The sequence below is a fragment of the Pipistrellus hanaki genome (genome assembly GCF_964339955.1).
Source record: "Pipistrellus hanaki genome assembly, chromosome: 16".
Lineage (NCBI taxonomy): Eukaryota > Metazoa > Chordata > Mammalia > Chiroptera > Vespertilionidae > Pipistrellus > Pipistrellus hanaki.
Genome location: NC_140518.1, coordinates 34,521,633 through 34,548,063, shown reverse-complemented (window position 1 = coordinate 34,548,063; position 26,431 = coordinate 34,521,633). Strand labels below are relative to the sequence as shown.

Below are 26,431 nucleotides of genomic sequence, written 5' to 3'. Positions count from 1 at the left end.
GAGGGTTGCTAAATGGTGGAGGATGGCAGGAATAGTCATTTCTTCTCGGGGCAAACCAACCCCCCACGTCACGATGTTAGCCCCCGCCCCTGCTCTTTTCAGGGAGATTGATGGATTCAACTCTGGGGAGTGGCCTTCCCTTGGGGCTCAGAGGGACCTAACTAGTGATGCTCCTGGGCTGCCCAGAAACAGCCTGAGGCCGAGCACAGAAGCCACAGGGCAGGGATGGCTCAGGTCGGTGGGCAGGCCCAGGGCATCAAGTGGCAGAAGCCGGAGAATGACCTTCACCCAGCGCTCTCCGGAGGACAGTGCCCCGCCTCGAGGCAGTGAAGCCTTGGAGTGGGAGGGGACTCTGAGGGTGTTAAGTGTTGAGTGTTAAGCAGGTCGCTCTGGCTCACTGAGGCCATTCCCTCAGCGGAGGGCCTGCCCGTGGGGGAGGGGCTGCAGGCTCCGGGCAGAAGAGGGGCCGAGGCTGCCGCCAGCACCCCCTCGCTCCGTCCTCCGCGCAGCCGCCCGCCTGAGGGGTACTGAGCCCTGGGCCTCCGGGAGCAGCCGCCGTGGGCCTCTGCCGGACCATTTTCCAGGAGAGGACATGGAAGGTCAAGGCCGGCCGCCCTGGCACCGGCCCCTGAAGTCCTGGCTGCCCAGGATTTGACTTGGGCCTTGGAAATGGGTGGACGTACGGCCAAGTTTTCCGGGTTCTTTCGTAAACGTGTACGGGAGGTTCACCTGTGACCACAGTCCGTCACATTCCCGCGTGGCCGCTTGGTTGTGTATGGATCTTACTTTGATGGGCTGGTGCGGTGCTGTGCTGGTTGATCATACGGTCAACATTGGCCTGGCGCCCGGGAGGTGTGGCTCAGTGGCCGAGCGCCGACCCGTAACCCAGGAGGCCATGGTTCGATTCCCGGTCAGAGTGATCCCCAGTAGAGGGTGTGCAGGAGGCAGGTGATCGATGATTTTCTCTCATCATTGATGTTTCCATCTCTCTCTCTCCCTCTCCCTTCCTCTCTCTGAAATAAATAAAAGCATAGCGTTAACAATATTGGCCTGGAGCTTCCTCTGTGCCAGGCCCCAGGGTAGGCACTAGGGATATGGCGCTGAACAAAACCCCTGGCATCGTGGAGCTGGCACTGTCACGGAGGGGAGGTGGCAGCAGTAATGGCACTGTATAGCTGCGTACGTCCAGGAGCGCTGAGCGACAGGGAGAAAGAGAGCCACTCGGGGGATAAGAGTCCCACCCTGCAGGGGCAGGGGTGCTGGGCCCTTTCCCGGGGCTAACCAGCGCCCCCCTCCTCCCTGGCAGGGCACCAACATCGCCTCGGGCAAGGCCGTGGGTGTGGCCGTGGCCACGGGCCTGAGCACGGAGCTGGGGAAGATCCGGAGCCAGATGGCGGCCGTGGAGCCCGAGCGGACGCCGCTGCAGCAGAAACTGGACGAGTTCGGGCGGCAGCTGTCCCACGCCATCTCCGTCATCTGCGTGGCCGTGTGGGTCATCAACATCGGCCACTTCGCCGACCCGGCGCATGGCGGCTCCTGGCTCCGGGGCGCCGTGTACTACTTCAAGATCGCCGTGGCCCTGGCCGTGGCCGCCATCCCCGAGGGCCTCCCGGCCGTCATCACCACGTGCCTGGCGCTGGGCACGCGGCGCATGGCACGCAAGCACGCCATCGTGCGGAGCCTGCCCTCCGTGGAGACGCTGGGCTGCACCTCCGTCATCTGCTCCGACAAGACGGGCACGCTCACCACCAACCAGATGTCCGTCTGCCGGGTGAGTGTCCCCCGCCGGCGGGGGGTCCCACCGGTGCTGCCCTCTGGTGTTCGGCGGGCGCCATTTGGCTCCTCTCTGGGTCTTGCCCTGGCTCCTTGTTGGCCGGGGGTGGAGGACAGAGCCTGTAGGATGCCCCCTGGTGGGGAACAGAGTCAGGTCTTCGAGAGGCAGAGTAGCATCGTCTGGCCGGACTCGTGTCACCAGGCAGGTCATTGCCCACCTGGGAACCTCAGTTTCCTCATCTGAAGCCTGGGTATGTCAGCCCTGCCCGGTCGCCATCAAGGACCCAGGCCAGGGTCAAGTACAGCCTTGAGGCGTCTGAGCCAGGCTGGGCCCGGACCCAGGCTCTATCCTGTTCTCCCGTGACTCGCTATGGGCAACGCCCGTCATCAGATCCGCCGGCTCCACTGTCCCGGGAAGAGCCAGAGCAGGAATTATTCATTCCCTGCAACCCGATCCCAGATCCCGGCCCTGCTGCCCACATGCTCCCGGGATTCCGGCTGGGGCTCTGGCAGGTGCAGAGGGCAGACGGGTGGGTGAGGTGATGGTGAAGGTTGTGGGTTTCCCACCTGTCTCAGGTCCGCCCCCCTTCCTCCCCCAACACTCCTGCCCCCCCTCTGCTCCCACAGCCTGCCCACTGGGCCTTGGCCACCCGGGCTCTGGGTCTGAGACTTCAGAGCCCTATGGAAGCCCATCGGAGGCCGCCGCAGGGGAGGGGCCACCTGACCCGCTAAACTCCCTAGTGGGACTTCATTGGAACGGTGTCCTCGACTGAGAAGCACAGGGCAGGACAGGTGTAGAGGCCTTACGGGCTGAGAACCCCGACTTCGTAGGGCTCTGCTGGCTGTGGCTGGAGGGCTGCCCGGGAGCAGGGAGGGGCGTGTGAAGGAAGGGGCATTGATGGAGCACCTGCTGGATGCCGGCTGGCCATTGGTGTGGGAATGTGCGGCCAGGCGGTCTCCAGGAAGCAGGAACTGTCGCCCTGGCTGAGCCGGCTGGCAGGCAGGACATGGGCTGCCCAGGGCCGGGAGGGGCCCGTCTCCGCGAGGCACAGGCAGGGGCTGGGGGACCCAGCAGGCCCTCTGGGCGGAGCTCACTGTGTGTGGACACCATTGGGCAGAGGGTCTGTGCCCCAGAACAGGCTGTGGGGTTTCTCTCTTGGAGGCCAGGAACCCATCCCCTTGAGGGGAAAGAAGAGGCAGCTGGATGCTGGTCCCACTTCCTCTCCAAGTCACCCGTGGAGGGACAGGCTCAGGGCTCAGCCAGGGGTCACCCTGCAAGACGGCAGGACCCGGGCCTCCTGCCCCAGCTCAGGGCATATCAGGCTCCCAGCGGCCCCCAGAACATTGAGGAGTCTGCTGTAAACCCCTCAGGGGTCTAGAGCCACGGTGTGCCACTCTGTTGACTAATGAGTTTGCCGACCCCTGGGATAGGGGCTTAATCACAAGGAACAACAACAGCCTGTAATGATTGGAATCAAGGGTCTAGGTCAGTGGCGGGCAAACTCATTAGTCAACAGAGAGGCAAACTGCGGCTCGCAAGCCGCATGTGGCTCTGGAGCCGCAGTTTGTCGACCACTGCTCTGGACACAGCTGGGCAGAGCAGAGGTTCCCGCCTCAGCCTGGGCTCTGTACTACACGCAGCCTGTAAGCCTGTGGGGGGGGGGGGGAGGCGGTGGCTCCCATGGGGGCCCACAGGACCCCAGCCTGGGGCCAGGCTTTGTTCAGACTGGCTGCCGGGGAGGAGGGAAGAGGGAGGAGGGAGGTGAGGGCCCCTCTCAGCAGGCTCCTGTGCTCCCGTCCTCAGATGTTCGTGGTCGCTGAGGCAGAAGCTGGCGCGTGCCGCCTGCACGAGTTCACCATCTCCGGCACCACCTACACCCCGGAGGGCCAAGTGTGAGTGCCGGGCGAGGGGCCGTGGGGGCGGGGCTTCCCGGCGCAGGGCCAGGCCTGCCCTGGTGCTGACCGCCCGGCTCCTCAGGCTGCAGGGGGAGCAGCCGGTGCGCTGCGGGCAGTTCGATGGGCTGGTGGAGCTGGCGACCATCTGTGCCCTGTGCAACGACTCCGCCCTGGACTACAACGAGGTGGGCCGCTGCTCCGTGTTACCGTCTCCCCGGGACAGACCTCCTCCCAGGGTCTCAGCGCTCCCAGGGCGGGTGGCACCTGCCCAGGAGCACTGCCACCCCTACACACACACACACACACACACACACACACACACACACACCAACTGCTTTCTCGACTGGATGTGGAACCCTGGGCCTCTTGGACTGTGGGGGTCTGTAATGTCATGGGCTGCAGGGCCAGGGAGGGTGTCTAAAGCAGAAGGCACGGCCCAGGGAAGGCGAACAGACTGACCACACCAGCCTGGAGAGATGTAGCGTGAGTGCCCCTCCCGGTGGCTGGCAGGCGGCTGCTCCTGTGTGCGGGGAGGGACATGGCCACACCAGGCCAGGCCCGATGCCAGGCTGAGGCCAGTCGGTAGCCACCGAAGGGCTTTCGCCAGGGGAGTGGCAGGGTCAGATTTGCCTTTACAAATGCCACCCAGGCTTCTGTGTTGAAGATAGAACAGGCAGGGCAGGACTGGAGCCAGGGAGCCTGAGGTGGTCACCCAGGCCAGGGAGCTGCTGGCCGTGGCCTCAGGGAAGAGGGAGGGCCGGAGAGAGACTGAGGAGCCAAGGTCCTGGGACTTGGTCACTGGCTCGATGAACAAGAGGTGGAAGTCAGGGCAGCTTCCCGGCTGGGACTGTAACTATAGTGACTAAGGCAGCATCTCCAGGGAGAGGAGAGGTGGCCTGACGGTCCCCGAAGGGCTAAGTCCAGCGGGCAGCACCTGGACAGGTGGGCTGGGAGCTCAGGGGGGCTGGGAGCTCAGGGGGGGCTGAGAGGTTGGAGGCGGTCTCGGCTGGCTGGGCTCCAGCATTTGAGATCACGTGAAGGGTGGTGGAGGCAGGGCCACGTGAGACCTCTGGAAGAAGTGAGAGGGAAGGAGCAGTATTTACAAGGAGGAAGGAGTTGGGAAGGAGGCTGAGGAGGAGCCAGGAGAAAGGGGCGGAGGGCAGGGAGGTTACAAGGCGGGCTTAGAGCTCAGGGGAGAGGTCTTGGTGCCGGAGAAGGGAGGGTCAGAAGGGAAGGTGAGAGTCAGCGCCAGATCCCACTCAGACCCCAGGCTAGCTGGGCTGGGGAGGGCCCACAGGTCTGATGCCAAAGAGGCCACAGGTAAACGGGCAGAGGGAGCTCCAGGGGCAGGAAGGGGGGGGGCGTAGGGGAGGTGAGGCTGGGAGCCCTCTGGGGGCCTTACCCCTGTGCCCCTGGCCCCTTACCTTACCTTACCTCTTCCCTTACCCCTGTGCCCCGGCCCCGCCAGGCCAAGGGCGTGTATGAGAAGGTGGGGGAGGCCACGGAGACGGCGCTGACCTGCCTGGTGGAGAAGATGAACGTGTTTGACACCAGCCTGCAGGGCCTGTCCCGGGTGGAGCGAGCCGGCGCCTGCAACGCGGTGAGCGGGTGGGGTGGGCCTCCTGGGCACCCGGGGAGGGGTGAGAGGCGGACACAGCCCCGGGAGGCTTCTGGGAGGAGGAAGGACCTCAGACCCTCGTGCTGCTTGGCCGGGAAGAAAATGGAGGAAAACGCCGAGTGAGGCCAGAGACTCGGGGTTGGGAGGCGCACAGCCTGGCGGGGAAGTGGCCACTCGATGGCACTTCTGGGGCTGGAGAGGGAGAGGGAGGCCTCCGACGCCCGGTCAGAGGAGAGACGCCGCCGTCCCTCCACTGCAAGGGGCTCCGTAGGGGGCTGAGCAGCTGGCGAGAAGGCGGGAACGTCGCTGGCTCTGCCCTCCAGCCCTGACCCGCCCGGGCCCCACAGGTCATCCGCCAGCTGATGCGGAAGGAGTTCACCCTGGAGTTCTCCCGAGACCGCAAGTCCATGTCGGTGTACTGCACGCCCACCCGCCCCGGCCCAGCGGCCCAGGGCAGCAAGATGTTTGTGAAGGTGCGAGCTTCCCCCTGGCGGGGGCCTCTCTGTGCTGGGGGCCCTGGGGGCCCTGGTCTCCCGTCCTCTGAAGAGCACAGGCTGCAGCTGAGGGGGACTAAGGGAGGCGTGAGGCCCACCGTCCAGCAATGGCCCCGGGACCAGGGTGGCTGCCTGCCTGGGGCGGGAAGGGGGGGGCGGTGCTGGGAGCGGATCCAGACGTGGTGGAGGTGCAGCCAGGGATGGGGCTGAGGCGTGCCCCTCCCCATGGTCCCAGCTCTGGGCTGAGAGGCACCGTTTGGCCACACGACCTTGGGGTCACCCAGGCTGTGCTGTGGAGCTCGGTCTCCCCATCTGAATAGCAGGGCTGGGCTGGAAGCCCCGTGCCTCTGACTGGGGTGTGGAGGTGGGTGGTGCTCCTTCCCAGAGAGAGAGGAACCCGCCCCATCCCACCCAGACGTCTGCCGCAGCACCTCCTGCCGCTGCTTCGGAGCCTGGAGGAGGAATCGCAGCCCTGACATTCCCTGCGGTGGCGCTCGGCCCCTGTGGGGACAAAAGGCCTCTGTGGGCGTCTTGGAGAGCGCAGCCCGCCTTTGGGGAGAGGGAGAAGCACTGATGGAATGTTCAGGGCGATTCCCAGGCGTGGGGGGAGGTCTGAGGTGCAACCTCGGGGTCACTGAGGAGCCTGCCACCCCCAGGTCACCTTCTCAGAGCCAGCCCTCCACACCCTCAGCGTGGCTCCATTCTGGCCCGAGCAGGGCCCAGCCTGCCTCCTGCTGCTGAACCCCCTACAGAATTGGGGTCCCCCTTTCTCCCAAAATGCTGCCGTCAGCGCAGGCCCATGGCGGCCATGACCCGCCCATCCCCTTGGGGTCTTCTCACCAGGGGCCCCTCGGTCCCCACCCTGAGCTTCCAGAGGAGATTCTGGGCCTTGCTTGGCTGTGTGTCCCCTCGGGTGGCCTCTCCCCATATCGGGGCCTCTGTTTCCTCGGTCGGGAGGGAGGGAGGAGCGGGGTCCTGACTGACAGAGCTGCCCCTCCCCATGCTGCAGGGGGCTCCGGAGAGTGTGATCGAACGCTGCTCCTCAGTCCGAGTGGGGAGCCGCACAGTACCCCTGAGCGCCACCTCCAGGGAGCAGATTCTGGCCAAGATCCGGGACTGGGGCTCGGGCTCGGACACGCTGCGCTGCCTGGCGCTGGCCACGCGGGACGCGCCCCCGAGGAGGGAAGACATGCAGCTGGACGACTGCAGCAAGTTCGTGCAGTACGAGGTGCGTGCCCGCGGCCCGGAGCATGTGTGTGTGTGTGTGTGTGTGTGTGTGTGTGTGCAAAGGGGGGGGCAGGCGTCTGCCCGCAGCAGCTGCGCGGGCAGCCAGGGGAGGAGGGGCCCGGCCCCACCGGCCTCTGCCCCTCCCTGCAGACGGACCTGACCTTCGTGGGCTGCGTGGGCATGCTGGACCCTCCGAGGCCGGAGGTGGCCGCCTGCATCGAGCGCTGCCGCCGGGCGGGCATCCGCGTGGTCATGATCACGGGGGACAACAAGGGCACGGCCGTGGCCATCTGCCGCCGGCTGGGCATCTTCCAGGCCGCGGAGGACGTGGTGGGCAAGGCCTACACAGGCCGAGAGTTCGACGACCTCGGCCCCGAGCAGCAGCGCCAGGCCTGCCGCACCGCCCGCTGCTTCGCCCGCGTGGAGCCCGCGCACAAGTCCCGCATCGTGGAGTTCCTGCAGTCCTTCAACGAGATCACCGCCATGGTGAGGCCTCCGCGGGCGCCGGGGGAGGGGGGCTGCGGGGGGCGGGCTGGGCGGGGGGGGCACAGGCCACGCGGCCGGAGGGAGCCACCGTGAACCCCTGCCTCGGCTCCATTCTTACTTTCCCCGGCGTAGTCTGACCCACACATCTCCACACCAAGGCACATGGAGGTGACGGGACCGCGGAGCTCCTCTGCCCGCCATCCAGGTGCTGCCAGTCACCTTCTGCTGTCGTGGCTTTGGCGCGTACCTGTCCGTTGGTCCCTCCTCAGCCCATCTTGGTTAGATGCCTTTCTGAGTTGTAGGCATCCGCACCCTTCGCCCTCACGTGCTTCAGAACGCATGCTCAGAGAGCAGTGCTTGCGGCTCCATCTTTCTCCTTTTTTTTTTTTTTTTTAAATATATTTTATTGATTTTGTACAGAGAGGAAGGGAGAGAGATAGAGAGCTAGAAACATCGATGAGAGAGAGTCATCGATCAGCTGCCTCTTGCACACCTCCTACTGGGGATGTGCCCGCAACCAAGGTACATGCCTTTGACCAGAATCGAACCCGGCTCCCTTCAGTCCCCAAGCCGACGCTCTATCCATTGAGCCAAACCGGTCTCAGCTCTTTCTCCTTTTTAAGGTAAAACGTGCATGCAGGGAAATGCACACGTGTTAGGCATGCCGTTCCTTTGGTGAGTGCTGGCAAATGACACGCCCGTGTCATCCAAACCCGTCCGGGGAGCACTGCCATCAGTGCTCCTCCTGCAGGCCCCTCGCCCGAAACAAGCAACAGGCAGCCGCTGCGCTGATTTCTTCTCCAAGGCAGTTCTGCCCGCCCTGGATTTTCACAGGAATGGAGTCACACAGCATGGACCCCTCTGTGTCTGGCTTCTTCCTCTGGAGATGTATCCGTGTTGCTGAGGTTACAGTAGATGATTGCTTTTTAAAAAATTATTGATTTTTTTTTTTACAGAGGGGAAAAGAGAGGGAGAGATTCAGAAACATGGATGAGAGAGAAACATCTATCAGCTGCCTCCTGCACGCCCCCTACTGGGGATGTGCCCGAAACCAAGGTACATGCCCTTGACCGGAATCGAACCTGGGATCCTTGAGTCTGCAGGCCGATGCTCTATCCACTGAGCCAAACTGGTTAGGGCAATGATTGCTTTTTAAATTGTTGAGTAGCATTCCATTGTGTGACTACACCACAGTTTATTCGTTCCCCTGTGCATGGACATGGGGTGTGAGCCCAGTTTTCTCTCTCATTTTTTTTTAATATGTGTTTTTATTGATTTCAGAGAGGAAGGAAAAGGGAGAGGGGGAGAGAGATAGAAACAGCAGTGATGAGAGAGAATCATTGACCAGCTGCCTCCTGCACGCCCCCTACTGGAGATCGAGCCTGCAACCTGGGCATGTGCCCCTCTCATTCTTAATTGCTGACCCATTCATCAACCCTGTATCACTTTTGACTGAGACCTCGTCCCTGACCTAGCCTCTGCTATTAATTTTGACCTCAGCCTAACCCAGTCCTTTACTTTCACCTTAATCCTGACCTGTGGCTCAGCCTGGACTTGGATATTGAACTGGGCACCAACCTTGACTTGATTACTTGAAGCCTTATTCTTGACTGAATTCTTGACCTTGACCTTGACCATCTGAATTTGATTCTTTACTTTTAGCTCAACCCTGGTATGTGTTTCAGTTTTTACTTGGACCCTGACCTGATCCCTGACATTGATCTTGATTTCCCCAACCCAATACTTCATGTTGACTTCCACTTTGATCTGGCTTCCAATCTTGACTTTGACTAAATGCCAACTTCGACCATCACATCACTCCTGATATGGGCCATAGCCTTGATTTGGCCTCTAACTTTGACTTGACCTCTACCTTAATCTAATTTTTAATCTTGAGCCTGAGTCCAGTCTTGACCCTGACCTTCCCCTTGACTACAGTACTTACCTGGTCCTTGACCTGAGCCACAACCTTGACCTCATTTCTGACTTGCCCTTAACTTTGTCCTTAACAGAAACTTTATCTTCTGCTCTCCATCCAAACTAAATTTCATCCCCACCCTCATTGTTGACCCACGCTCCTGCCCATCCCCACCTCACCATCTCCTCTGGCCTTAGACCTGGTCTGCTCCCCAACTTTGTCCTTCCCGTCCCTTCAGCCTCATCCTCAGCCCCGTTTCTAAGCTCGTGACCCCACATTTGTTCCGTCCAGCTGTCCGCTTCCGTGGGGACATCCTCTGAGCTTGGGGATAGGCTGAGTGGAAGGGAGTTGGGGAGATAGAAGGGAGCGGTTTCAGATGTGAACCCCCCTAACCTGGTCTCCAGACTGGAGATGGGGTGAACGACGCCCCAGCCCTGAAGAAAGCAGAGATCGGCATCGCCATGGGCTCCGGCACAGCCGTGGCCAAGTCGGCAGCAGAGATGGTCCTATCAGATGACAACTTCGCCTCCATTGTGGCTGCGGTGGAGGAGGGCCGGGCCATCTACAGCAACATGAAGCAATTCATCCGCTACCTCATCTCCTCCAACGTGGGCGAGGTCGTCTGGTGAGGCTCCGCCCCCTCTTCCCAGCCCTCTGGACCTGGGAAGCGCCTGTTCCTGGGATGGGGCTGCTGGGACGGAGGAGCATGTGACTTGCCCTGGCTGGGGCCTTCCGGGTCTCCCTTCAGGTGGGCCAGGATGGGGACACCGTGTCACTCGAGGCCCTGGTGTACCCAGCCCCCCAAGGAGGTGCCTGAAAAGTCCTCTGTCATCCCTCCAGCCCTAGCCTTCCCACGTTCAGAGTCATGCAAATGGGAGAACTAGCCCCACCTCTGGGCAGTGATGTGTTTGTGTGTGTCCGTGGTGAGTGCGCATGCTGTGTGTGCCTTAGTGAGAAGTGTGTGTGTGTGTGTGTGTGTGTGTGTGCACCTGTGTTCTGTTGCATCTTTGGGGTGAGTACAGGCACAGGGACTTGTGCGGGTGTATAGCTGTGTACACGCTTAGGTTAGCATGTGAGAGATGGCTGTGGAGAATGGGAGCTCATGTTTGCCTGGACACGTGAATTCTGCATCTCTGTACGTGGGGCAAGCGTATAGGTGTATGCTTGTGTTTGTGGGGCTCTATAGCCTGTGCTGGGTGTTTGCTCGTGTCTGTGGACAAATGTGTCTATGCGTGGGCATCACCGACCACCTGTGTATGCCCCAAAGAGGACTCTGTCCTAGCAGAAGAGGCCTGAGGAGCAGCTATGCCTCAGCTCCAGAGCTGGGACGGGGGGAGCCAGGGGGCCCAGTGCGAGGCAGAGCTGTGCACACACCCCTCTCACTAACACACACACACACACACATGCACATACACACACACATATGCACACACACACACGTCAGCACTAGCAGGGCGAGGCTAGGCTGCTGAGGAGGGCGGGAGCTGGGCACTCCATTGGCGGGGGCTGGAGCCTACGACTCTGGTTCCAGCATCTTCCTCACGGCCATCCTGGGCCTGCCCGAAGCCCTGATCCCCGTGCAGCTGCTCTGGGTGAACCTGGTGACGGACGGCTTGCCTGCCACCGCCCTGGGCTTCAACCCTCCAGACCTGGACATCATGGAGAAGCTGCCCCGCAACCCCCGCGAGGCCCTCATCAGCGGCTGGCTCTTCTTCCGGTATCTGGCTATTGGAGGTAAATGGGGGGACCCCAGCTCGCAGTGGGGTTCCGGGAGTCTCCTAAGACCCTTTATCAGGAAGGCTTGCAAACTGCAGACAGTGTGACTCAGCCTGGCTTGTACCAAAAGAAACTGTGTGAGCTCATCTAACTGAAAAGCCTGCTTCAGGCATGGCTGCACCCAGGCCTCAGATTGTAGCAGCACTGGCATATTTTGGCTCTGCCTCAGCTCCACTCTCAGGCAGGTACCTCTGTGGTTGGCAGAATGGCTATGGCAGCTCCAGCCCTCGTGCTTGCTCCATTGCAACCCCAAATTCAATAGGAGAAAGAGCTCGTTATCATACCACTCCCTCGGTAGCAGGATAAAAGTCTGGCCTGTTCTCATTGGTTCACGTTGTCTCACCTGCTTATCTCCTAGCCAGTCCTGTGGCCAGGGCTGTGACACGCCGATTGCCAGTCAGGGCCCACTGCTGGCTCCTGTGGCCTAGAGAGGGGGAGATGGTGACGGGAAGTTACTGGGGAGGGGACAGGGATGCCGGAAAACCACAGCTGTCCGTTGTAGCTGGTTTCCTCCCTCCTTCCCTGCAGTGTACGTGGGCCTGGCCACTGTGGCCGCCGCCACCTGGTGGTTCCTGTATGATGCCGACGGACCTCACATCACCTTCTACCAGCTGGTGAGTGACAGCCAGGGAGCCTGTTGGGGGGATTTCCGAGTTGGAGTTTCAGGGGAAGGGGGTCCAGAACCCCGGGATGGCCCACGGCTGTCCCTTCCCACCCCCATTCACACAGTCAGACATTCACCACCTGGGGAGCCACGCTCAGAGCTGGGGAGCGAAGCTCGGAGGGCAGCCCGGCCCCCGAGTGGACACGAGGCTGTTCCCTCTCTCAGGCTTTCAGTTGGGGGGGACCGGGGGCACGACTGCCCATGAGTGTCTTACCTTTATTGAGGAGCCCCCCAAAGTAGTGAAGGCTCAGAAAGATGAGCCCCTAAAGGATGCAACTTCAGGCAGAGGGTCAAACTGAGGAGGCCAGGAGCCTGCCGGGTTCCTGCCCCCCAACCTATTTCTCAGAGAAGGGACCCCCTGACCTCTCGAAGCCCCCTGGCTGGCAGGTGCACTCACAGGGCTCTCTTAGCTCAGCACAGTTCTGGAAGCAGGCAAGGAGACACCTCAGCCTTTGTCCGTCAGTCTGTCCCTCTGTCTGAGCGGCCAGGGTATCTCCTCTGCTTGCGAGAGCGTTCCGGCGGTTCTGTGGGTTTGTCGTTGAAAGTCGCGATCCGCAGGCACGCGGGATTTCCTCCGGAGTGCCGCCTGTGCTACTTCCCTGCAGACAGAAGATCCTGCGGGAGGGGCCCTGACTCCGGCCCCATCCCTGGAGTGGCAGTGGATCGCCCCGAGGGCAGTGCCAGGGCTGGGCCACCATCACGGCCCTCTGTGGGGAGCCTGTGATTTCAGGGGCTCTCCGCTGTCCCCACCCAGGTTGAGGCAGCCCAGGGACATGTGGGCAGCAGTGTAGGGCATGGGCCCGGCTCTCACCCAGAGGCTGGTGCCCCCAGCCCTCAGGAGGTGGCAGATACTCGGGCACCTCAGCCAGTGGGAGCTCCAGGGTGGAGATGGGGCTGTGCTGACCACCCCTCAGCTGCCTTCTCCCAGAGAGAGATTTGGGGTCCTACATCTCCCAGAGAGAGATGTAGGTCCTTGGAGATTTGGGGTCCGCAGTATAAAGGGTGGTAATAAAGACGGAGCCCCGTCTTTATTACCACCCTTTATACTGCGGACCCCAAATCTCCAAGGACCTACATCACCCCTCCCCACCTCCTGACCCAGACCCACATGTCCAGCTGGCTGTCTCCTCCAGGATACCCCACAGACCCATGACGCTCGCCACTTCCAAAACCAGATCTGTTATCCTCCCCCAAATAATCTCTCTCCTCCCTCCCCATCTCGGGTTCCCTCTCTGCCTGTCACCCAAGCCAGACACCTGGGAGTCACGCCAGGCACATGTTAATTACCCATCGGCCTCCCGTCTTCTCGGTGCCACCTTCCCCACAGTCCTCCCGCCACCCCGGTTCTCCCTTACCCACGTGGCCAGTTAATGGCTGGTGGGCGCCGCCTGTGCCGGGCACAGAGGCCCGGGGCCGTGGCGGTGCCCGCGCAGGCGGCGTCTGCAGAGAGCTCCTGCCTGCAGCCGGAGAGCCTTGGAAACGGGCAGTCACGTGTCAGGGCAGGAAGCCCTGCAGCAGAGACAAGGCAGTGGCAGTGGGACTGAGAGGCGGCCCGGGGTTAGACCTAAGCTAGAACTCTCAGCTCTGGTTGTTGGAGGTTCGGGAGAGGAGCTCAGAGCCCCCGACTTCCTGGAATAAGCCGCCCAAAGGCAGCAGGGTGGTTCGGAGCGCGGAGCACGGAGCACAGAGCATGGAGCACGGAGTGCAGAGTGCGGAGCTGGAGGCAGTGCTCCCACAGGCTGGCTGTGTGACGTGGACTGACAGCTCCTTAGCCTCCAGCTGCCTTCCTCGTCTGTGAAGGGGAGAACCGTCCCTGTCTCACAGCGTGGAGAGGATGGATGGCAAAGTGTTTAGACCCACAGAGCACATATATACATACGTGTTGATTACATTTATGAAGCCCAGAGGAGCCTCGCAGGGCAAGGCAAAAGGGAAATAGAGGCAAAGGCAAGGGGGACGCAGGGCAGTGGCTTCACCCAAAGAAACGGGCCCCCCTTCCCCAGGGGCTCCCCGTGAGCCTGTGTGAGAGTGCCGGGCCCGAGCACCTTCTGAGAAACGGTTTGGAGGCCTTCCTGTGACCCATGACCCGGTCCCGTCGTGTGTGGCAAGTGCTTGCAGGTGAAACCCAGCAGGTCTGCACCCCACCCTGTTGCTCTTGCCTTAAGTACCTCCCCTGTACTTAAGGCAAGAGCAACAGATTCATTGAAACGTGTGCTGTGACTGTTCAGGTTTCCTCCCTGTGCACGCTCAGAAGGGCCAAGAGGGAGGTGTGCCCTGCTCGCGTGCACGTGTGCCCCTGGGCCACTGCGGTGGCCGGAGCGTCTGGGGTGGGTTAAGGTACTATATGTTCAAAGCAAGGAAAACACGCACTTGTCCCAAATCCCGGAGCTAGCTTTTTGGGAAAATCACTTTTGACATAAGACTCTCTTTTTACTTATTTATTTTATTTAAAAAAAAAAATTGTTAATCCTCTCCCAAGGATATTTTTTCCATTGAGCTTTTTTTTTTTTTTTTTTTTTTTTTTTTTGAGAGAGAGAGAGAGTAGAAGTGGAGGAGGGGCAGAGAGAGAAACATTGTTGTAAGAGAGGCACGTGAATCGGTTGCCTCCCGCACGAGCCCTGAATGGGGTGGGGATCGAACCTGTAACCCAGGTACATGCTCTTGACCGGATATCCAACCCTTGACCCTTTGGTGAGCAAGACCACGCCCTAACCACTTACCCACACCAGCCAGGGCTACCTCTTTCTACTAAACTAAGACACCTAGCCAGGCCACAGACGTCTGTCATTTCTCACCCGCGGCAGCCCGTGCCGGCTGAGTCAGCTCCCCCGCGGTCGCGCAGTGTGGGAAAGTGGAGGTCAGACGGCTGCCATCTCACCGGTTTCTCTTTCTCTCTGAGGGTTACTCTCACAGCCATGGCCCCAGTTTCTAAACCCTTAGCTCCAAAGACCTGCATTCAGATGAAGCTCTGGAGGACAGACTTACGTTACAGGACACGCTTGTTCACACGCATCCCGTGACGCGGAGGGGAGCGAGCCAGGCTCTCACGGGGGTGGGGGGGTGTAGGAAGGTGTGTGGGGGGGCGCCTCGGTTCTGCACCTGTCACAGCGGCTCCGTGAGCGAGGTTTCCGGTGGAGGAAACCCCCCGGGGGCCGCGCGGGCCAGGGCCACTTCCTTAGCGACCCTGAGCGCTTCTTGCCGATGACGAGGGAGGCAGACAGCGAGCCGATTCCTTAGTTCAAAAGCCAAGGGCAGGGCAGGCGGGGCCCAATGCCAGTGGCATACATGGAGGAGGGATGGACGGAATCGAACGGATCAGTGCTGAACAGGGCATGTGCACTCGTTTCTACCCACCAAAGGTGGGCTCCGTTCAAGCATCATTTTACTCATTTTCCGAATGTTGACGTGTTCGGTGTTCTCAGTTCATCACCAGCCCCGCTCCCGGACCTCCTCCCCCTGAGCCCAGCTCCCCTCCCCCTCTGTCCTCCCAGCTTCATGCCACCCACTCTCTCTGTCCCAGACGGTCTGCCCTTCTCCCTGGCACAGTGCTGGCCGTCTTCCCCCCACCCCCCTGGCCAGCCCCCCTCCCTGAGCAGCCCCGGGGCAGCCCTTCCTCCCTGGTGGTGTGGACTCAGCCCTCAGATGTGGGCGAGAAGTGGGTGAGGCTTCCTTCTCCCCACCACCAGCGCCGTCCGTCCCTGACCGCTGTTCTCCCCAACCCCGCCTGACATCACCCGACCCCGCCTGGCCTCACCCGACCCCGCCTGACCTCACCCGACCCCGCCTGACCTCACCTGACCCTGCCTGACCTCACCCGACCCCGCCTGACCTCACTGACCCCGCCTGACCCCAACTGACCCCTCCTGACCTCACCCAACCCCGCCTGACCTCACCCGACCCCGCCTGACCTCACCTGACCCTGCCTGACCTCACCCGACCCCGCCTGACCTCACCCGACCCCGCCTGACCTCACCTGATCCCGCCTGACCCCACCCCCGCTCCCCCAGCGGAACTTCCTGAAGTGCTCTGAGGACAACCCGCTCTTCGCCGGCATCGACTGCGAGGTTTTCGAGTCCCGCTTCCCCACGACCATGGCCTTGTCTGTGCTGGTGACCATCGAGATGTGCAATGCCCTCAACAGGTGAGTGGGGCAGAGGGGCCCGGGGCTGGGGGTGAGGGTGTGGCGGCCGAGGCTTCAGACGAGGGGGCTGAGGGTGAGGGTGTGGCGGCCGAGGCTTCAGACGAGGGGGCTGAGGGTCAGGTGAGGCCCAGGATTGGGGTCAGAGGTGTCCAGGATTGTAGCGTGAGGGCTAGGGGGCCCAGGATTGGGTCTGAGGGTCAGATTTGCCCAGGATTGGGGTCTGAGGGTCAGATTTGCCCAGGATTGGGTCTGAGGGTCAGATTTGCCCAGGATTGGGGCCTGAGGGTCAGATTTGCCCAGGATTGGGTCTGAGGGTCAGATTTGTCCAGGATTGGGGCCTGGGAGTCCGAGGGATCCAGAAGAGGGTTCTACGAGTCAACAGGGCCGCAATTGGGACCCAGAGAACAAGTCTGGGGTCTGAAGAAACAGAGGGGCCGGAATTGGGTTTGAGGGACAGAAAGGGGGGTCCAGGCCCCTGTGGGCTGAGCGGGCAGCAGTGACTCACCCTGCAGGCGAACTGACCGCCCAGAAGTGCTACGTCCTCAGACCCCGTTAGGGGCGCTCGGAGGCTCAGCCACCCCTGCACCCCCCTCTCCCCCCCCCCTCCCGGGTGGACGGTGCCCTCGGCGGGGCTGCCTGCATCCTGGCCCCAGGTGAGCGCCCGTGTCCTCGGCAGCGTCTCGGAGAACCAGTCGCTGCTGCGGATGCCGCCCTGGCTGAACCCCTGGCTGCTGGCAGCTGTGATCATGTCCATGGCCCTGCACTTCCTCATCCTGCTCGTGCCGCCCCTGCCGGTGAGTGGGGTGCCCCCCGGCTCCCTTCTGCGGCTCCCGGGGTGACCAGGCCCACGTCCTCTGACTCCAGCCCCGGGCCGGGGGCCGGGAGGACTGGGGGGGGGGGGTTGGTCTGAGAGGGTCACCCCACAGGGCCTGTCTCAGCCCAGGACAAGCCCCCGCCCTCCAGAAAGGTCCCCACATCGGGGGCCACAGACTCGGGGAACAGAAGGGGTGGGGTCCCCCGAGGGAGGGACAGGAAGGCAGATTACACTCTTCCCTGGTGCGGAATCCCTCTCACTGCCCACACGCCCAGGGGGGTCGGTCCTGGGGGGGAGGAGGCTGGGAAGGCACTTCCAGCAGAGAAAGCGGGTCCACGGGGGTCTGGGGCGGGGCCTCGGGGGGAGGGAGTCCTGGGCGTCCTCAGGGAGTCCCCGCCCGCGGCCTGGGGGGTGAGCCCTCCTCTAACCAGCCTCCCCCGCAGCTCATTTTCCAGGTGACCCCCCTGAGCGGGCGCCAGTGGGGCGTGGTGCTCCAGATATCTCTGCCCGTCATCCTGCTGGACGAGGCCCTCAAGTACCTGTCCCGGCACCACGTGGACGGTGAGCGGAGCCCAGCCCCCCTCCCTGCCCTCCTCGGCCAGCCGGGTGCCGCGAGCGGTGCCAGCGTCAGCCGCTGTGGCTGTGGGGGACGTGAGGGGCTCTGATGGCCGGGGCCCGAGGTGTCTGCAGGGGGAGGGACCCTGGGAGCCAGCGGGAGGGCTGCTCAGGGCCACGCTGCCTCGCTCACCTTCCGGCCGCCAGCCCTGCCCCGCCGGGCTCACTGGGCCCTCCCTGGCCGGGCCTCCGACGTCTCTGGACATGGCCTCGCTCTCTCAGGACAGCCTCCCGGCCTCTGTGGGCAGCTGCCGGGCTGGCCTCTCGGGTGCCACCTTGTGGGCGGGCAGAGGGTGGCTCTCTATTTCTGAACTTACAGCTCTCGGTCTGCCTTCGCCTCTGAATGGAGGGCAGGCTGGCACGGTGGGGGTGGGGGCAGCGAGTAGAGGAGCAGCCCGGAGCCTGAGGGCCGCCGAGGGGGTGGCTCTGCTCCGGGCATCGCCTCGCTGCCGTCAGCCGGCCTGGAGCGCGAGGAAGCTGGAGCGAGAAATTCCTGGTTCCCGGGACCCGGAGCCAAGGAGGCCAGGCCGCTGGAAGCCGGGGTTAGACCCCGCGATGGCAGTGGCCAGGCCTGGCTGGCAGCTGGGTCCCTGGGGCCACCCGGCAGGAATGTGCCCCGGCCCCAGGGGAGGGAGCCGGGAGGCTGGAAATAGAGCTGTGCTGTCACGGCCGATCCCCCGTCTCCCGCGCCGCCCGCCCTCCTGGGTGCCGCACATACTTCGTTTTATTAGAAAGGCTGAGACACGCTGTCCTCCTCTCCGGAGACGCTGGCCCCCCGCAGATCTGGGCAGAGGGGGGCCCGGCCTGTGGGGGGTGGGGGGGCCCGCGGGTGCTCAGACAAAGCAGGGCCTATTGGAGCCCGCGGGTGGGGGAGTGGAAGCCGTGTCTGCGGTGAGAGGAGCCGTACGAGGCATTCTGCGCCTGGGGTGGGTCTTTCTGGCCCACCCACCCTCCGAGGGCGCTCCTGGGGGGGAGGGTGCAGATAGGGGACGGGACTGTGGCCTAAAACCCCGTCCGCGGGAGCCCACGGCTCCCCGGCTCTGGCCGCAGCACAGGGCGGTCTCACCAGGAGACCCTCGGGCCACCTGGACCGCGGACTCCCCCCGTGAAGCCTCTCATCCTGGGCCTGTGGCCGGCCCGGGCAGCTTCTCTGTCTTCCTCAAGAGCCTCCCCGACGCGGCCACCGCGGCCCAGGGGCTCGGCACGTTTTCTTGACAAAACTCAAAGGTGAGAACACGCCTCGGCCGACAGGGACAGACAGCCGGGGTCCTGGGCACTGCCCAGCGCGGGCTGCTGGAGGACGGACGCTGGGCACAGGCGCAGGGAGCGGGGCCCTGGCCGAGGGGACGGGCTGGGAAGGACGGAGCTGGGGGAGGGCGGGAGGAGCAGGTCGGCGTCCCTCGTGGGGCTGGAGCTTGGAGAGCAGGGGAGAGAGGTGAGGCCAGAGGTGAGACACGGCCTCCAGTGCCAAGGGGAGGGCCCTGGACATTGTCCTCTGGGCCCTGGGAGCCACGAGGGGGGCAGCACGGGAGGGATGGGGCGAGCATGGAGGGTGGGCGGACAGATGGTGAAACCAAAGGCAGGAGGGGTCGGTCAGGGGACAAGGCCAGGCCCAGCCCAGGACGAGCTAGTCCCAGGCCACAGCCCCACGTCCACCGTTAACCTGAGATGCTGGCCCCGGTCCCCGAGAGGTTTGGCTTTAAAAGGTGGTGCCTGCTGTCGCTGGAAGCCCAGACCGCTCTCCTTGGGCGGCTGCGGTCCCTGGGGCCTCCTCAAGCCGACGGGGCGGGGGTGAGAGAGGGGACCCTGTTACGTTCCCAAGCCAGGCTGGTGGCCTTTTAGGGAAGTTTTGCTGAGGCCCGATGCTCATGGCTTCCCGTGGTTTGTGGGGTGTGTCCTGGGGAGAACTGTGGACCCTGGGTCAGCACCAGGGGTTGTGGGGGCGGGGGGGCGGGGGTTCTTGCCCCACCCACTGGCTCTCCCAGGTGTGGCTGAGCAGCTGTCAGGCAGAGGCCAGGGGTGGGGCTGAGGGGAGGGAACGCCTGAGAGGCCGAGTGGGTCCCACCTGGGAGGTCCCAGCAGCCTGGCCTTTGCTCTGAGGGCCGTGGGGAACCCCAAGGGGCTGATGGGGTGAACCTGAGGTGTGACGCCAGGGGTGGGGGGGGTGGGGGGTAGGGGTGAGGTAAGATGGCAGCTGAGGGCAGGCTGAGAGGCCTTGCACCTGGGGCAGCTGAGAGAGATTGAGAGAAAGAGAAAGAGAGAGAGAGAGAGAGAGACAGAGAGAGAGAGAGAGAGAGAGAGAGAGAGAGGAGGTGAGATGAGGGTGGGGAAATCAGCAGGTCTGGCTTTATGAGCTAGGGAGGGTCAAGGCCGCCATGGTGTCTAGCTGTCATGATGCTGGACTGTGGTTCTTAAAATTAAAACCAAGAAGCGAAAAAAATAATAATTAAAAAAATTAAAAACAAGAAGCGACGCACCAGGGTGGCCTGGGGGTGGGCTGGGGTTGATGGGACACGTGGCGTGCAGGCGCCCGGGCGTCCGGGGGAGCGTGGGCTGCAGCTCAGGAGACGCAGGGGCGGGGGCTGCTGAGCGGGGTGGTGTGGGGGAATCGGCGGTGGTGGGGGTGGTGGCGGAAGGGTGGTGGCGGAAAGGCAGAAAGAACCAGCTGGATGTATGCTCTCACCGCGCAGCCTAACGCGCTCTCCGGCTTGTCTTCCAGAAGAGAAGGGCCGGCAGTGAGCCCGGGGCAGAGTGGGGAACTCCAGCGCGGACCTCAGACTGACGGCGCCCAAGCATTCGCCCGCTCCCGCCTGCACCACGCCGGCCACCACGCTCATGAGCCCCACGGGCCGAGGCTGCGAGGGCCAGGTCCCGTCCCCGTGGCCGCTGTCCCCTCTCCGTCTGCCCCTGAAGCTCTGGCCTGGGAGGGGCCTGCCCAGAGTGCACAGAAGCCAGAGCTGGTGGCCAGTCCTGAGACGCAGAGCCCCGCACCCCCAAACCCATGAGCACCTCCTTGCTTAGCGGCTGGGCTTTCCGTGGTGCCAGGCTCTCCAGACGGACGGAGAGGACTCCTCCAGGCCCCGCCCTTGCCGTGACCTCTCCCTCAGTGCCTGGCCTGGGAGCTGGTCAGCTGGAGGGGGAGGGGGGACATCTGGGCCCAGCTGTGCACAGGCCACCCCCACACACACTCGGCTCCGCTTCCACCAAGTCGGCTCCTGAGAGCGCGGGCCTCTCTCTGTTTATGGCGCCGGGAGCCGAGGGGTCAGAGAGAGACAGGAGTGGGGGCAGGAGGCCAGGCCTGGACCTCTCCTGGGAGACGGCCAGCCTGCCCGCCTCTGCTCGGCTCCCTCCTGGACTCAGGTTCTCTGTCCTCAGCAGACGACGCGGGTCCTCTCGCTGCTGCCTTGCCTACCAAGCAGGGCCCGGGCCCGCCCTCTGTGTGCCTGGCAGCGGAGACCTCGGATGCCCGGGTCCCTGGCAGCCAGGCCCTCCCACCCAGGCCCACGCCAGGCCCATCTCGTGGTCCGCTTGGCTGGGCGATCCTGAGTCCCTGGGCTCTTGGCCCCCAACCCCACACGACGTGGCTCCGAATGGCTCTGAGCAAGGCCCTTCTCTCCCTCTGAGATCGGGCGAGGGAGAGCCTCGGACGGACAGAGTGTTCCTGTAACCCAGCTTGTGCCCCTCTGGCAAGAATTAGTTGTAGAAGAAAGCCCTGAGTAAATGGCTGTGTCCTCTCCCCACGCCTGTACAAAGTGATTATTCATGTGCAATCGAGACTCACATTCCTGTCCTGCCCGCTCACCGCCCCCAACCCCAATCCAGCCCCTTGCCGGCCTTGATGACTAGTGGGCTGCAGGTTCTGTGGCCCCTTCCCCACCCCTCCCCTCGCTCCCAGGTTCTGGCGGGGCGAGAGAGGCAGAGCTGGGTGGGCCCCCCTGGTGCGGGGCGGGCGGGGGGGAGGTGGAGGTGGTGAGGGAGATCTTAGCGGGAGGAGGGAGGGGGCAGGACCTCACCTGCCTGCTGACGTGCAGTTTGGTGAAATAAAGGTTGAGTGCCTGGGACACAGGAGGACGTCTGTGTTCCCGGAAAGTGGTCCCACCATCTGCCCTCATCTACCCAGGGTCCCCCTCCTGTACCCACCCCCACCCCCACCCCCAGAAAGCCTCAGCGAAGGTCGGAGGCGCCCCCGTCGACAGCAGGGATCCTTGTCTTCCTCGGAAACCAGGCCCAGGAGAGGCCTGCTCCTCCCTGGGGCCGCACCTGCCCAGTGTGTCCAAAGCCCTTCGCACAGAGGACCGTTCCCAGGTCACCACGGGGGAGCCTGAGGCTGGGAGGCGCTCACAGCTTGCCTGGGGCGGGGCTGGGCCTGGAGCCTGACTATCGGGGACACAGAGGGCCCCAGGCTTGGCTGCTCTGTCGGCCTGTGACTCCCTGGGTTTTCTCTCGCTCGGTTTCCTTGCCCTCCTCCCCCTCCTCCTCCTCCTCCTCCTCCTCCTCCTCCTCCTCCTCCTCCTCCTCCTCCTCCTCGAGCCCCGGATGCCATCGGCTCCTTGCCCTTCTGAGCCAGCTCCATGGCGCCTCCTGCCTGAGGCCTTGTCCGCTCAGAGTCTGGAGCCTCAGCTCCCACTGCGGGAGGCCCACTCCTGACTTCGCGGGGCCTGCAAACCGCCTGCCTCCCACCCCCTGGGACCCGCTGCCGGGAGGACTCACTAGGGAAAGTTCCAGACCTTTTCAACTGCCCTGGGAAGGGGATGCAGGTGCAGACGGACCACAGGATGTGCTGGGCTCAGTGCCCACTGAGAATGGGGGGCCCCTTGCTCCGAGAGGAGGAATCCCATGACTGACGGCAGCCAGCCAGCCAGGCGCAGGCCCTTCTGAGCACGGGGTCCCAGAGGCCACACGCCCACCAGGCCAGCTGTGCCCGCAGGAGACAGGCCGGCCCTCGGGGGTGCCCAGGGTTTTGTTGGGGGGGGCGGGCAGAAGGGCCCTCCAGACCTCTCCAACCACAACACCTCTCCACCCTCCTCGTCCAGCTCCACGCGACGGGCCAGGCAGGGTCAGGAGCCCGAGGCCCCCTGAGAGCCTGGCGCTGGCCGGCCACTCGGAGGGCACAGGCGGGGCGTGGAGGTGAGAGGATCCCTGAGGGCTTTTGGAGGCGGTGGGCCCCCTCGGGCGCTCCCAGCAGCCGCCGGGGCTCTGGGCCAGGCCGCCTGGGTCTGGCCTTGTCCAGCCCCAGCCCAGAGCCCTACTGGCCGGGACTGAGCAGCCAAGGTAAACAGAGGCTCCCCACCTCACCGCCGAGCCAGGGGCAGGAGGGAATTCCGGAGCAGGCCCGGCACGCTCCCGCAGGCTCAGAGGTGCAGCTGCCAAATCGCTCGTGGCCTCCCCCGACCCCCTCGGCCGCCAGGACCTGGTGCTCCCATGTCCCTACGCTGCTCCCTCACAGCTGGGAGGGACCCCAGGTGGCGCTGCACTGGGAGCGATGAAGGGACAAAAACAGAAGATGGCCGAAACCGGTTTGGCTCAGTGGAAAGAGCGTGGGCCTGCGGACTGAAAGGTCCCGGGTTCTATTCCGGTCAAGGGCATGTACCTTGGTTGCAGGCACATCCCCAGTGGGGGGTGTGCAAGAGGCAGCTGATCTGATTCTCATCGATGTTTCTAACTCTCTATCCCTTTCTCTTCCTCTCTGTAAAAAATCAATAAAATATATATATATATTTTTTAAAACAAAACAAAAAAAACAGAAAATGAAGATCTATGCCCAGACTAGATCCAAATCCAGGTGACCTAGCAGCTTTCTTCACCGCAGCCCCAATCTGGAAACAGCCTAGCTGTCCGTCCGCAGGGGAAGGACAGACGGACAGCCGCGTGTCCATGCCACGGAACGGGCGGCAATAAAAAGGAGCATGCCCATATATGCAGCGGCACGGAGGGCGCCGAAAACCCTGGTGCTGAGTAAGAGAAGCCAGGCACCGGGAGAGCGGATCCTGTGCGAGTCCACCTCCCTGAGGGTCCAGAGCAGCCTGCAGGAGCACGCAGACCCCGGGGGCTGGGACTGGAGAGGGGCTGGCGGGGCAGAGGGAGCATCCAGGAGACGAGTAGGGGGGTCACATGCATTTGTCAAAACTCATGCCTTGTGTCAAAACCGATTTGGCTCAGTGGATAGAGTTCAGGTTGGGGACTGAAGGGTCCCCGGTTCGATTCCGGTCAAGGACATGTACCTGGGTTGCGGGCATGTCCCCAGTGGGGGGCATGCAAGAGGCAGCTGATCGATGACTCTCTCATCGATGTTTCTAACTCTCCATCTCTCTCCCTTCCTCTCTGTAAAAAAATCAATGAAATATATTTTTTAAAAACACACACAAAAAAACTCATGCCTTGTGTCTGAAATGTGCACTTTTAAGCTGCATGGGAAGTATCCCTTCAGACAGTTTGGTTTGGAAAAAAAAACAAGAGGAAGAGGGGAAGGTGGGGGAGGCCTGTGGGTGCCGGGGAGCTGGCATCCTCAGTCAATGGGGAGGCCACCAACCCCCGAGGGCGCTCGGTGTGTGAGGGGCAGTGAGGAACCCACACCCAGGGGCGGGAAGAGGCTGGGACGGGACCAGGAGGAGGAGCATTCCAGGGCTGTGGGGGGGGCGATGCCTCAGCCAGGGGTCTTCAAACTACGGCCCGCGGGCCACATGCGGCCCGCAGAGGAGTCTGATCCGGCCCGCCAGGTTTTTTGGGCAGTGAGCGCAGCCGAGGTGTTACAGTAGGAATTAGTAGTTCATATAGTCCGGCCCTCCAGTTCTCTGAGGGACCGTGATCTGGCCCCCACTTTAAAAAGTTTGAGGACCCCTGCCTCAGACACTCAGGAGGAGAGGCTCCCGCCGGCCCTGGTCATGGTGGGGGCACAAAGGAAGCCAGAGAAGCAGTACAAGGTCTGAGCAACGGAGAGAAGTCAACCGTGGGGACCCGCGCTGCAGCCACACCGCCCAGGCGCCCACTCCCCCACCGCCCCGCAGTCTCTGTGAGGCCGGCTCGGGGTCCTGCTCCAGGCTGAGGGGTGCGGCACTGGGTGGTAACAGAGGAAATAAAGAGGGCCGGAGACCGGGATGCCAGGACACAGGCTTTATAGAAGAGAAGAGGACCCCTGCCGGCTGCTTCCACAGAGAGGGGCGGAAGAGAACGAGGGCCGGGATACAAGCACCTTTAAGGACAGGGGAAGGGGCTTAGGGCACTCAGCACACGCTGATTGGTGATTAGGGACCTAGGGACTTAGTAATGAGGGGGGTGGGGGGGGGCTTAGGGTATTTGGCAGGTGCTGATTGGTGGTTCAGTGCTCAGGAATGTCTGGCTGCAGGTGCAGTTTACGTCTGTCCATCAATTGGAGGAAGGGAGGATCTATGAGGTGGCTCCCTGGGACACCAGGGGAGGTCCAGGTGGTGGTGGTGGTGGTGGGGGGGTCGTTGCACTGAATTCTGCGGACAGAGGTGTGGCCCCTGCAGCGATGGAGCTCTCCGTGGCTAAGGAGACCCGGTGGAGCCGGTGCTGACCCCCGAGGGCCCGGGCCGGCCTCCAGGAGGGGCACACGGCCCATCCACGCTCCGGAGCCGCTAAATTTAGCCAGGCAGGGGAGGCTGTCCTGCGGCCGAGCGCTTGGCAGCACAGCCTTGTCTCCCTACAAGGCCTGGCCGGTGCCCAAGCCGGACACCCAGCCTTTGGGCTTATAAGGCTGGTCTGGAGACACCCAAGTGCCAGAGTCTTGGGGTGGGCTCCGGGCCAAGCTCTCAGACTTTGGGGAGCCTCCTTCCCGGCGACCAGCGGACACGGGAGCTGCTTGCTGCGTGTTCGTGGGCCAGGCACTCGGCTTGCAGAGCCTCGGTTTCCCCGTCTGTGAAACGAGGGTCCTCGTGCCTGCCTCCCAGGGCTGGTTTTACAACACCTACTGGTGGTGAAGGAACCGTGTCCCCATAAACTCTAACCCCTGCCCAGGCTGCTCTTCCCCACGCCCAGAATAAGCACAGGTGTCTGACCTGGGGAGGCTGGGGCCGGGGCCAGAGGCAGGAAAGCACAGGCCTCAGACGGAAACATGCATCGTAGAACCAGCGAAGATAGCCGAAACCGGTGTGGCTCAGTGGATAGAGCATCGGCCTGCGGACTGAAGGGTCCCAGGTTCAATTCCTGTTAAGGGCATGTACCTTGGTTGTGGGCACATCCCCAGTAGGGGATGTGCAGGGGGCAGCTGATGGATGTTACTCTCTCATCAATGTTTCTAACTCTCTCTCCTTCTCCCTTCCTCTCTGTAAAAAATCAATAAAATATATTTAAAAAAAAAAAAAAAGAAAGAAAAAGAAAAGAACCATTAAAGATTGACACTGATCTCACCAGTGACTCTTGAGACTTATTAGCAAGAAAATTAGTTTGTCCCCAGCTGGTTTGCTCAGTGGTTTTAGCATCAGCCCGCAGACTGAAGGGTCTCGGGTTCCACTCCAGGTACCTAAGTTGTGGCTCAACCCTTGGTCTGGATCAGGCTGGGTGTGGGAGGTAACCAATCAATGTGTCTCTCTCACATTAATGAACCTCTCCCTTCCACTCTCTCTAAAAACCAAGGAAAATATATCCTTGGGTGAGGATTAACAACAATAACAAACATTTAAAAAATATATTTAAAAAAATTTTAAAAGAAAATTAATTTGGGGAGAGAAAAGTTATTGCTTTTCTTTCTTTTTCTTTTGGGCGTCCTTCGGATGTGATAACATCCCGGATGAGACAGTCCTTACCAGTCTGTTGTGGGTTGTTTTTTGTTAATCCTCACCTGAGAATATTTTCATTGATTTAAAGAGAGAGTGGAGGGGAGATGGAGAGACAGAGAGAGACACATATCAATTGTTTGCCTCCCACACAACATCTCAACCAGGACTGGGATTGAGCCTGCAGCCAGGGTACGTGCCCTTGAACAGAATTGAACCCAGGACCCTTCAGTCCGCATGCCGATACTCTATCCACTAAGCCAAACCAGCTAGGGCC

General features: G+C 62.3%; 1 protein-coding gene across 1 annotated transcript in view; it reads left to right on the top strand.

Annotated features, from left to right (window-relative positions):
* Positions 1-21,158, top strand: part of ATP2A3 (ATPase sarcoplasmic/endoplasmic reticulum Ca2+ transporting 3) — a 34,928-nt gene extending 13,770 nt beyond the window's left edge. The window contains exons 8-21 of the mRNA XM_084862277.1: positions 1,307-1,771; positions 3,578-3,666; positions 3,752-3,854; positions 5,138-5,269; positions 5,635-5,760; positions 6,791-7,009; positions 7,159-7,494; positions 9,817-10,037; positions 10,944-11,146; positions 11,717-11,802; positions 15,860-15,993; positions 16,670-16,787; positions 17,251-17,368; positions 20,142-21,158. Of these exons, the coding sequence (XP_084718403.1) occupies positions 1,307-1,771; positions 3,578-3,666; positions 3,752-3,854; positions 5,138-5,269; positions 5,635-5,760; positions 6,791-7,009; positions 7,159-7,494; positions 9,817-10,037; positions 10,944-11,146; positions 11,717-11,802; positions 15,860-15,993; positions 16,670-16,787; positions 17,251-17,368; positions 20,142-20,161 (2,370 nt within the window). The 3' untranslated portion in view covers positions 20,162-21,158. The remainder of the gene's footprint in view (positions 1-1,306; positions 1,772-3,577; positions 3,667-3,751; positions 3,855-5,137; positions 5,270-5,634; positions 5,761-6,790; positions 7,010-7,158; positions 7,495-9,816; positions 10,038-10,943; positions 11,147-11,716; positions 11,803-15,859; positions 15,994-16,669; positions 16,788-17,250; positions 17,369-20,141) is intronic.
* Positions 21,159-26,431: the final 5,273 nt, after the last annotated feature.